This window comes from Myotis brandtii, unplaced genomic scaffold (assembly GCF_000412655.1).
Source record: "Myotis brandtii unplaced genomic scaffold, ASM41265v1 scaffold146, whole genome shotgun sequence".
NCBI lineage: Eukaryota > Metazoa > Chordata > Mammalia > Chiroptera > Vespertilionidae > Myotis > Myotis brandtii.
This window is the reverse complement of record NW_005355247.1, coordinates 467737-479840: the sequence shown is the minus strand read 5'-3', so window position 1 is coordinate 479840 and position 12104 is coordinate 467737. Positions and strand designations below refer to the sequence as shown.

General features: G+C 39.8%; 1 protein-coding gene across 1 annotated transcript in view; it reads right to left on the bottom strand.

Moving 5' to 3' along the window:
* Positions 1-11879, bottom strand: part of MRPL39 (mitochondrial ribosomal protein L39) — a 14435-nt gene extending 2556 nt beyond the window's left edge. Inside the window, exons 1-8 of the mRNA XM_005861212.2 lie at positions 11808-11879; positions 11429-11714; positions 9087-9226; positions 7005-7104; positions 6178-6245; positions 4718-4830; positions 2753-2818; positions 1735-1888 (exon numbers count right to left, since the gene is read on the bottom strand). Coding sequence (XP_005861274.2) covers positions 1735-1888; positions 2753-2818; positions 4718-4830; positions 6178-6245; positions 7005-7104; positions 9087-9226; positions 11429-11714; positions 11808-11879 — 999 coding nt within the window. The remainder of the gene's footprint in view (positions 1-1734; positions 1889-2752; positions 2819-4717; positions 4831-6177; positions 6246-7004; positions 7105-9086; positions 9227-11428; positions 11715-11807) is intronic.
* Between the last annotated feature and the right edge of the window lie 225 nt (positions 11880-12104).

The following is a 12104-nucleotide window of genomic DNA, read 5'->3' as shown; positions in this document are numbered from 1 at the left end:
AGAAGAAACATCAATGATGAGAGAGAATCATTGATCAGCTGCCTCCTGCATGCCCCGTACTGGGGATCGAGCCCACAACCCAGGGTGCCCTTGAACCATGTTTCTCTTTTATTAGATAGGATATTGATTTCAAGGAGAAAGGGAGAGAGAGAGAAAGATAGAAACATCAATGATGAAAGAGAATCATTGATCAGCTGCCTCCTGCATGCCCCATACTGGGGATTGAGCCCACAACCCAGAACCCATGTGCCCTTGACCAGAATCGAACCCAGGACCCTTTAGCACAGGCCGACGCTCTTTCCACTGAGTCAAACCAGCTAGGGTGGGGACTGAGTTTTTATACAGGTTTTAAACAAAATAAACACATAAAAAGTCAGTACTAATGAGGCTAAATGTTTATAAACATGGATTAGAGTAGGGGAAAAGCTACCATACAGAACAGCTGCTTTGTTTGGCATTTAAGAAAAAGTCGTAAGCCCTGAATATGCCATTCTTCCTCTGCTGTTCTTAATCACTACCGTCACTGAAAGCATTCCTTATACTGGGAAGAAAAATCTGCCCCACTTGCCCATAGATTATGGTTCTTTCCCTAAGTAGCCAATTTCAACATGCTAGAGGTCATTTTTCAAATCATAATCAAGCACAAGGTGTTCATTTAAGAACCAACTGTGACATCTTCACATTGAAATCTAGAGGATTCAGCAAATCACCTTCAAGAACAAGTAAAAATAAGAGACAATAGTAAAATGGTAGAGCTAATTTCCTTAATCCTTAACAATTGTATGTAGCAGAGGATTAATCATTAATTATTAAGCATTAATAAAAACTGTCAAAGTGCATAATGACCACATCAATTTTATTAAGTCAGTTGAAGGCGTTACTGAGGGACATGGGTGGGCCAGTGACCACTTCATAGTGAAGGAGCTGCTAAAACTTACAATAAAAGGTAAAATTACTAACTATGTACATGTCAATCCTTCTGGGGAAAAGACCAGCATTGGTATGTTTAAAGGGAAAACCACACCTGACTCAAGCAGAATGAACAGCTGGTGCAGAGACCTTACAACAAGAGTGGGTAACATCCAGCCCTCGGGCCATATAAGGCCCCAGAAATCATTTGGTCTGGCCTTGCCAAGGCAACTGCAGGTGGGACTCAAAATTCAATAAATCGTTTTCATAGCAACATAAATTTATAATAAGTGAATTAGCCCAGAAATCATTTGGTCTGGCCTTGCCAAGGCAACCGCAGGTGGGACTCGAAATTCAATAAATCTAGGAGCTTTTTCATAGCCACATAAATTTAAATTAAGTCAATTATATTAAGTGAATGATGTTATAAATATCCAAGGAATATAAGAAAAGAATTAGCAAGGGTTAGAGCAATATGGAACATGATAGGCTTTGGGTCATGAATAGACCATCAAAATTAGGAAGAACATGCCAAAATAAGGCCAAAAAGCATTCCAGATCTTACCAGTGTGCACTCCAATATTCCTCATGCACCCTCTCCTATACCAAATTGAAAAATTATAAATGCTATCTCAATTTGTTTCATTTTTCCAACTAATGTTTCTCCTTCGAATTATGTTTTTAAATCATAAACTCGAGTTTATAAAATATCATCACACAATTTAATGAAATTAAAATGTTATGTCCTTCATATTGGTATAAAAATCAAGACTAGAATTACACCCATACCCAAATTGGATGACCTGAAACTTTCACTTTACTTACTCTTAAGTGAACAGGTAAAGAGAGACCCTGGAATCTTCGTACAAGACTTGACCCAGTGGCCTGCAGATTGTGAACCGCTGACACTTCAAACTGGGAACAAATACTTGTTCTTGGAATAAGAGGGCCTTCAGTCACATCAATGAAGTCACCAAATCTGATTTGATTTTAAAAATAAACGAATAAAACCTCAAAATCAAATGATTTACAAAACATTGGGGGGTAGGGGGGGAAATCTATCCATTCTCTTTGCTGCTACGTTCCTAACCAAGAGCATTCTACATGTCTCGATTCAGTCTCCAATAGCCATGACATAAAAATCTCAAGTGAAGAGGCTAAACTTAAAGTTAAGTGAACCTTCTTCTAGATTAGCATTGATATAACTAGAGATTTTTAAGATCACTAAGCACATCATGCTATTAAGTGGATCCAATATCTAAAACGGACAGCCTACATGCTTACAATTCACTGCAGCAGAGTTTAGAATTCAGTATATAGGACAGAAACAAAGAGGAGTTTTCTAGAGGAAAAAGTTAAGTCCAAATCAAGAAAACATGAGGTTGAGTAAACAGTCGCTGACCATGAAATGAGTTTGCATAATGCGTTGTCTTACCTCTCTCATCCCCAAGTCAGAAAGCACATTCCAGTTTAACTTACTTATATATATATTTAAATAGTAACTAATTAATCAGATTATCATGTGCAATTCATAATTATAAATATTTTGCTCAACTTCAAAATTATCTCTTAAAAATTACATTTTTAGCAATGGTTTTCAACCCTTGAGATGCAGAAATAAAAATAAAATGAGGAACAGAAACCACAACTGTTTCTGAAAATAATTTAAAACTCCCAATTACTACTATATCTAAACAACGAACAAAGCAATAAAATAAGGTAATGAGAGTAACAAAACAGAACACAAGTTCATCTTTTTTAGTTGTATACTACATTCAGGTAGCAATAAAGCTAAACCTTACTATAAATTAGCATAGCAGCCAATTTTTCTATTTTCACTTACCTGTGCAGCTTAACTATTCTCTCAGGATTCTGAGATGCTTTCTCTTCTATGAGATCTACTTTATACCTGAAAAGCAGCAAAAACAAAAAAAAAATTTTAATTATAAAAATACAAAAAGGACCCCAGCAAGCGAGGCTCAGTGGTTGAACCAGAAGATCAAGGGTTTGATTCCCAGTCAGGGCACATGCCCGGGTTGCACATCGACCCCCAGTGATCAATGATTCTCTCTCATCATTTATGTTTCTCTCTCTCTCCCTCCCACTTCCTCTCTGAAATCAATAAAAATATATTTTTTTAAAAATACAAAAAGGAGTTTAAAGAAACCCTTTCTCCTTCTCCTCAGCCAGTTTTTGAGAGAACGGTTTACATTTAGAATGGTTTACAGTCCACTTACTGCCACACCCCTTCTGCCAGGGTCCCAAGCATCACTGAGGGAGCCAATTCCCTTGCATACTTATGCCTCCCAACCCACCTCTAAGAGAGGCTCCTGTCCCCTGGGAGCCAAAGCCAAGCCCGATCACTGACACACGAGCCATTCAAAACTCTTCTGATCTCTCAAACTTACCCCAAAACCATCTCCTCCCTCCCTCCCTCCCTCACACATTCAGTTAAGTTACCAAAGTCCTGCACGCCTCTGCTAGACTGGCAGCTGAGTATGGGAAAGGCAAATCCTAATGTACGTGGCATGAAAGCCAACAGTGCCGTCCACTAAGGTAACTATGGAACACTTACATGTAATCAGTTCTAACTGAAATGTGCCTCAGATTCACCAGATTCTGAAGACTTAGTATGAGAAGGAGAATATAAAATATCATTACCATTTTTAATGTGGAGATGATAACATTTTAAATATAGTTTAAATAAAATGTATGATTAAAATTAACTTCACCTTTTTTTAACGTAGTCTCTAGAAAATTTAAAGATAGCTCACATTATATTTTTTTTTAAATATATATATTTTTTATTGATTTCAGAGACGAAGGGAGAGGGAGAGAGATATAGAAACATCAATGATGAGAGAGAATCATTGATTGGCTGCCTCCTGCACGCCCCCAACTGGGGATTGAGTTCACAACCCAGGCATGTGTGTGCCCTTGACTGGAATAGAACCTGGGACCCTTCAGTCCACAGGCCGATGCTCTATCCACTAAGCCAAACCGACTAGGGAAGCTCACATTATATTTCTATTGGGTAGCATGATCCTAGAATTTTGGCATGGTGATCTGATATGTTCTGATAATCCAAGTAATTTCTTATAGAATCAATGGTGGTTTGGTTCTGTAGTACTATTTTTACTCTCATTCAGTTAAAATAGTGTATTAGTACTGGTTTCTAAATACACTGGTTCCAGAATATGCTAGAAAATGCTTTAGAAAGAGTTCCACAGATTAATACATTTGAAAATTATTGTTTTCTATAACCACTTTGGGAGGATTTACAGTAAATTTTTTATGCCACTGTTCTCTGAATTCAGTATATGTTTTTCAGCAATTAATGTCTTATGAAAGAATACTCCTGTGGCATATCATTCTGAAAAATGCCAAGGAGGCTTTCGTGACTATTATAAGCTCAATTTTTTTATTTTTTTCCAACAAAATTTGCTTTTAGACTTTTTTCCTGAATTTTTATATTCAGCTTTTGAGAATATAAAAAAAAAAATTTTTTTCCAATCCTCATCCGAGGATATTTTTTCATTTATTTTCAAGGGGGACAGGGGAGAGGGGAGAGAGAAATATCAATGTGAGAGAGACATATCATTTGGTTGCCTTCCACTGTCACCTTCCACATAGGGGCTGGGACTTGACTAGGAATCGAACCATCGACCCTTCAGTACACAGGCCAATATTCTAACTGTTGAACCACACTGGCCAAGGCAAGAATATAAAAATTCTTAAGAACTGAATTTTCTTCATTACATATAACTTTGGGAGGTTTAATTTTGCTTTAAAGGAAGCCAACACTTACCTGTTGTATTGAAATATTTCTAATGCCACTTTTGCATCAACTTCCAGAGTTTCAAATGGGAGGTCTTTATAAATTAAAGTATTAGCATCTTTTGTGAAAGAACGTAGGTTCTCCTTAAAAATGAAAAGTATTAACATTTGTAATTATTTATTTAAAAGTATCCTATCTAATAAAGACGGAATATGCAAATTGACCATCACTCTGCGACAAAGATGGCAGCACCCACAGCCAATAAGGAGGGAATATGCAAATTGATGCGACAAAGATAACAGCGGCCAGGCCGGGACACAGGCGTTCTGCCCAGCCCTAGCCACTCCAGGCCTCTGGGCAGTGCGCGCGCAGGCACTGAGCAGCCAGGGCCAGGTGGGATGCCTGCTATGAGGTAGGGGGTGCGGGGGATGGAGGGAGCTACAGGAGGGCGGCAGGGCCGGAACGAAGGAATAAGGCGGCTCTGGCCAGAGTGAAGGCCCGGGTCCCAGGTGCCGGAGGGAAGCCGGTACCGGCAGGCAGGGGAAGGAAGGCCTATTCTTGCACGAATCTTTGTGCATCAGGCCTCTAGTTTCAACATAAAGCAAATTAACTAAATTATATGTTTAATATTGTAAATACAACTAAAACAAAAGCAAATCAAATTTATCAGGAAAGAAAGTTATTAATTTACAATAATTAAGTATTTGGATCATGAAATATAGGGCTAGCAATTTCTCCCAACTCTACAAACTATAAAACTTGCAATTTATTTGTAATTAAGATATCAGCCTGTATAATAATTATTAAAGATAATCCTATAAGAAATGTTAACAATTTCATTCAAATGAAATAACCTCATAAATATTAAAATGATATAACAAGTAGGAATGCTAGTAAATAGTAAGATACAAAAATCTGTTTACACGATGAGTAAAATTAAGCTTTTTAAATGCATATGGAAAAATTGTTTATGTGATTCAGAAAGTTTCACTAGGAAACATAATGCCATCGTTAGCCCTGTGCAAAATATACCAAACTGTACTGTGGGCATCCAAGTTTAAGGCTCTAGGCCCCCCACCACACATCACCCAAGAGAGTTGATCTTCTATATTTTATATTCTGGTCATCTTGAAAACCACTATTTTAAGGAGCAGTAGAAACAGTACAAGGAAGACAGCATTAGAAGCAAAGGTCAAGCAGAACATAAAGCTTCCATACAACTGACCATGCTGCTGTGAGTGCCTTTGTTCATATGTCTCTATCTTAAATTCACTGAAATAGCGATAACATTAGATAGGTAGATAATAGATAGATAATAGATAGATAGATGATAGATAGATAGATAGACAGACAGACAGACAGATAGATAGATTGATCGATCCATTCCTTTAAATACCCTCAATTTGCAGTACCATTCAACAAAACATAGGAATCATTCTACCAAAGAAAAGCACAGACTCTAAAATTAATACTCCAAAGGGTATACTTACTTTTGTTGGCATCCACTCATCAAGCCTCTTATCCAAAACTACATCATAGCAGAAGGCTCCAGCAATCACTGTAAATCCAACCAAAATAAAAAGCAAAGTCAGATCTGTTAGGGTAGAAAGTTACCAATTTGCAACAACTGAATATTTTAACCATAAAATGAAGGGTTAGCAATCTCTCCCAACTCTACAAATTATAAAAATGTTACCAATATCCCAGGTGCTTGCCAGAGTTCTACCAACTTTCCCCCATCCAGAAAATTAACTAGTTTTGTACTTAAAATCATTATTGAGATTTTCAAATATTTTGGGTTGTACACACTTCTACATGTTTTAAAAATGTGATCCTAGTACACATACTATTGCAAAATCCTAGTTTTAGCAAAATTACAAAAAATATAAACTCTTTCATCTCCCCAAAATGATGGCCCTTTCCAAAGTTCCAAAGTCGTGGCCATTTCTAGTGACACAGTACAACCAAAGTTGTACTGTAGCTTTCTCTAGAAGTCTATTTATACTCCCATTTCCTCATCCTCCACATGTTCAACTTGAAAATAAATGCTTCAAGTGGTAAGAAATAAACACAGAGACAATTAAATTACATGAAATTCACATTCAAGAGAAACATTCTCCTCTAATTCTATTACATTAATTATTGACTTCCATAATTAAATAGGATGAATTCTGTTGCCCACAATAAATGGAATGTAGGTATGATGGTAATTTATACTAGATAAAAATTATAAATGAACTCTGTACAACAGCAAAGATAGGTACCAAAATATTCAAAGATTACAAAAAGTATATTTATATTTATATGTGTACATTACCAGGCACTTCTGGAGCTCTGACCAAACTGACCAAGTATTCGTCTTTGAATGCCCTCTCTATCACACAGCCCATCATCATGGCACAAGACCGCCAATAAGCCTAGAAAAATAAATGTACAAAGATTCACTGAGATCTATTCAACATTAACATTTAGGTTGACTTTTGACTTAGGAAACATTTCTCAAATATCTGTCCATCCTCAGCACATAGCAATAATGACCATCAGTCCATAACATTATCTGTACCAAACTAAAACCACCAAAGGATGAAACACCAACTTCGTGTTGTTAGCAATGTTTCTGTGCAAGATATCAGACACTATGTTTATCAACCAATAGTGTTATTATCTGGTAGTAACTTTACTTTTCACTCAGGATAAAGTTAATCTGTTAATAAACACATGCTAAAGTAAAATAAATATATTAATATATACCTGTCTATAACATATATAAATATGGAGGGAAAACTCAACTTTCTAGTATTATTTATGATTCCTATCCTACACCTAACATCATGTACATCACTCACATTAAACATATTGATAGCAAAGCAACCTCATTTTCCCAGCACTCTCTGATCCACAGACATCCTCATACAGTACCATGCAAGGAACTTGTCAGAGTAGTAAAGAGAGGCATGAGTTCCACACATCTGCCCACCTTATGCCCCATACAAGCACTACTATAGCTGAGCACTGGACTTTTATCAGCCCTTTTCCACATCCGAGGACAAGAGTGGGCTCACCTGGCTATGTGGCAGACTGCTCCAGAACGTATTCCACACAACCACATTACACACACTAAAAGTAAGTATAAACACGGGCCTTGAAGGCAAGTAGGAAAATGTACTTCCTCATCTATGCGACATAAATGTTTGTAATGTCTGGTGAACTCCAGAGATAGAATGCCTGGGTTCAAATCCAGGCTCCACCACTTCCTAAACGGGTAACCTTGGTCAAGCGAGTGAACCGCTCTTTGTCTCGGTTTATTTATCTGGAAAATAGGAATAATAGCACCTATTTTAGAGGATTTTTATGAGGATTAAATGAGTTAATACCTACAAATCATCTAAGACAGTACCTGATACATAATACATAGTCAATGTTGGCAATTACTACTGTCTGTCATTTTCTCATTTATGTATTTCATTTCGATAAATATTATTAAATACCTACTATATGCCAGTTAAGGACAGAGTCCCATAGGGACATGATCCCTGTCTTCACAGAGCCAAATTAAATTTAATATTGTACCTAGAATTTAAATTAAAATATTATATCTAGAGACATTAGCCAAGTGTTGTGAGGTTCTAGAGGAAAGAGATTAATTCCAACAAGAAGCAGCTAAGGAGGTTCTACAAAGCAAGTGGCATTTTAAAAGATAAACAGGATTTTAATCAGGAGGAAAGATAATACTCAGAGTTGAAGGAAGAGCATCAACAAAGGCAAGCCGGATAGCACAGGATAAATTATGACCAAGTCCTCTAGTGTAGCCGGAGCAAAGAGGAAGTGGAAAGACGCAGTGGGAGGTGAGGCTCGAAGGTAGGCTGAGGTCAGATCACACAAGTCAGTTCCTGGAAAGTCATGTGAACAGTTATGTAGGCAAGTTCTTTAGGGGTAAGTGACATGAACGTTAGTCATGTCACTTAATAAAACTCTTATAGGACTATAAAGAAGGCTTTAGTATTTAAAAAAAAAAGGGGGGGGGGTCGAAGGCAAAGAGTTAAAAAGTTCTTGAAATAATCCAGAGAAGATGGTCAAAGGCTGCATTCCAGCAGTAGCATGGGAATAAAATACTCACTATATAGAGGGTGATCAATAAGTGTCAACTGAACAAAGACATAAATGTAAAAGGCATGCCATATCATTTCCTCAAATCAAAATACAGAGAAATGGATGCTGCTGGTATTATCTAAACTATGAAAATGCCTAACCTAACAAGTAAAACACAATCTAGTACATTACATTTGACCTTGGCTATATTTGCACATTCCATATTCCACAGAAAATAGATTTTCCTAAAAAGGAGAAGAAAAACATTGGGTGTGAGGGAGGGGGAAAGAGAATATGGAAACAGAAATACCTTATTAACTTCTCCTGGATCACGATCTTTGAAAGTAAGAAACTGAATTTCACAGGACTTGGTCAAAGGCTTATACATGTCCCACGGCTGTCCATCCACAAGAGCCAGAATGGACTTCTTGCAGTACCACTCACTTAAATCTAGAAATTTAAAATAGATTGAAGGTTAAGATCTAACAAAATTCAAAGTGAGAAACTACATGTGTAAGTGCTACATTACAAAATAAAACAATAAAAGGCAAGATTCTGCAAGCTGTCTTTTTTTTGGACATAAAAGTATTATATATTACATCTGTAACCAATAAAAAATACTATCCAACCCACCCAATATATTGTTGATTATTAACAAAAGTATCCAAACCATTTACAAAACTCATTAAGGCTGAGTCAAGTTTGAAATTAACTTGTCAATCATTAATTAATAAAACGATTTTCCAAGAGCTACACTGAAATATTCAGAGAGCAGCAGCATGGATACATTCGGGTATATGCACACACAACTTAGAAGGAAAGATGTATAACTATTACGTTCACAGTAAATCGGTTCTAGGTGTGTTTGGGGTCTTGCTCCCAAACTCTCTCTTACTTCCCTAATTAGATGGTTTTCGAGTACAGCTACTCAAAAAGTGGTCACCCTACAGGGTCTAAATTATCATCCACTACATCAGGGGTCCTCAAACTATGGCCCGAGGGCCACATGCAAATACAAATATTGTATTTGTTCCCATTTTGTTTCTTTACTTCAAAATAAGATATGTGTTTCCGTAGTGTAGTGGTTATCACGTTTGCCTCACAAAATAAGATATGTGCAGTGTGCATAGGAATTTGTTCATAGTTTTTTTTAAACTATAGTCCGGCCCTCCAATGGTCTGAGGGACAGTGAACTGGCCCCCTGTTTAAAAAGTTTGAGGACCCCTGCACTACATCAATGCCATAAAGGCAGGGACCGTGTCTACTCTTGCTCACCCGTCAGTATGTCCAGAGCCTAGCACCAGGCCTGAAATGTACAAGGTACTCAGCATAACTTCACTAACGGACAGAAGGTATGAATGACAAGCAAGCCTCAGGGCAGGGGTCATGCTGAGTGGTGTTCAGAAGCTTCATTCATCTCTACTTCATGTGAATAAAGCTCCTTAAGAGCCTGAGCTTCTCATATCCTCCTCTGTAATCCTAACACCTATCACATAGAAGAGGGTCAATAAATGCTCAAAAAACAAGTAAGTAAACAATTATCATAAATACTAATTCAAATGCCAGAGTAAACAAACACTGAGAGTGTACACTTTACGGGCCAACCTAAGCAGATAACTGAAGTCACTTAAATGGAGTCATCATCGAATTTTTCCAAAAGTTTGAACAACGCAGCTAGTCACATACATGAGTGAGCACATGGGTGTATATTTATTTGGGGTGGGGGCTTTCTAAATTTAAATACCACCAGTTCTACCAAAGCTACTGTACAAGCATTCTGATCAAAAATAAACATAGCGGTCCGGTTCCCTTCGCTGCCACACCAAATCTCACACGGTGCAGCTTCCCCCTTCAGATGTGAACACAACAAACATGTTTACCCCAATCGCATCCACCCCAAGGGCATTTCCACGCTCACATTTACCACATACATGCAAAGGTAAACAAGAACACCGCACACCAAGCGGCAAGTGGTAAGGAGGTCACTGAAGTTAGCCTCTGAGGACTAGGAAGGCAAAGAAGCCAAAATAGCTGGTCACTGCAGCCAGGGCAGTCCCTCCACCCCCAATGCTTTCCTGAGACCCTCGCGTTGACTGAGCGCCGCCCAAAAGGGACAAGCTAGCCCGACCAGTGTGGCTCGATGGTTGAGCATCAACCTATGAACCAGGAGGTCACAGTTCGATTCCCCGTCAGGGCACATGCCCTGGTGTTGGGCTTGATCCCGTGTGGGGCGTGCAGGAGGCAGCCGATCAATGAATGCATCTCTCCCATCATAGATGTTTCTATCTCTCTGTTTCCCCCCAGCCCCACCCTCTCCCTTCCTCTCGAAAATCAATAAAATTTAAATACACAAATAAATAAAAATAAAAGGGACAAGCTAATAGCGACAATGTTTTCAGGTCCGCCCTCTTCTACCAGAAACAAGTATAGCCGCCCTAGACTCAGCCAGATTCAAACAAATCTTAGCACAACCTGTGCATGACAGGACCGACCTGTGGGGACCCACAGGACCCCCAAGAGCTGGAGCCACAGTGGGCGGACCGCCAGGTGCCCGACAGAGACCTTCCCGGGGCCTGCAGAGCCGTCAGCATCCTCTCCGCCCGCACCGCTTCGGTCAACACCGTGACGGCGGCGCCCCGACTCGGCACTTACGCATCGCGCAACTGTAGGGCGTGGACACGTTTTTATTCATCACGAACGTGGTGCCAGGGTCCGTTCTCCCCACGAGTTTAACCTCGATCTTCTCGACCCGGGGCGTCAGCGATGACTGCCGGCCTTTCTCCCTGTTGAAGACGTCGTTCTGCATCTCTATCAGCGCGGCCGGCGACAGCTGGGACGCCGTGGATGTGGCTATGCATCCTGCGTGGAAATTCCGATGAATGAGGACGCGGGAGAAATGAAGACTGTAGCCCTGCCGCCCTCCCGCCTCACCATCTTCCTACAACGAGGGAATTCACGGGACGCAACAGGATGGCAAGCGCCGTCGGCCCAACTTAAACCGCTTTCCCGTATTAATCATGGAGGCGCCCACCAGCCCCGGGCCCCGCCAGACCCCCAGCTCCCGCCGGTGTCCTCGGTCCCGCTCCCGCCCGCGGTTCACCATGAGGGGCAAACAGGGACCAGGAAACGGGGCCAAAACCAGAGCCGCCGTTGGGGAGGCGAGCCAAGCTGTCGCTCTGACAAGGTCCTGGGGCCGGAGACCGGAGGTCCCGCGCCAAAACTGTCCGTATCTGGGCGAGAAATGCCAGTTTATTTTAAAAACCCCAAACAGCAGGGCTTGGCGAGGCGAGTATTGCAACGGGGAACAAGGACACGCTGCACCGGGACG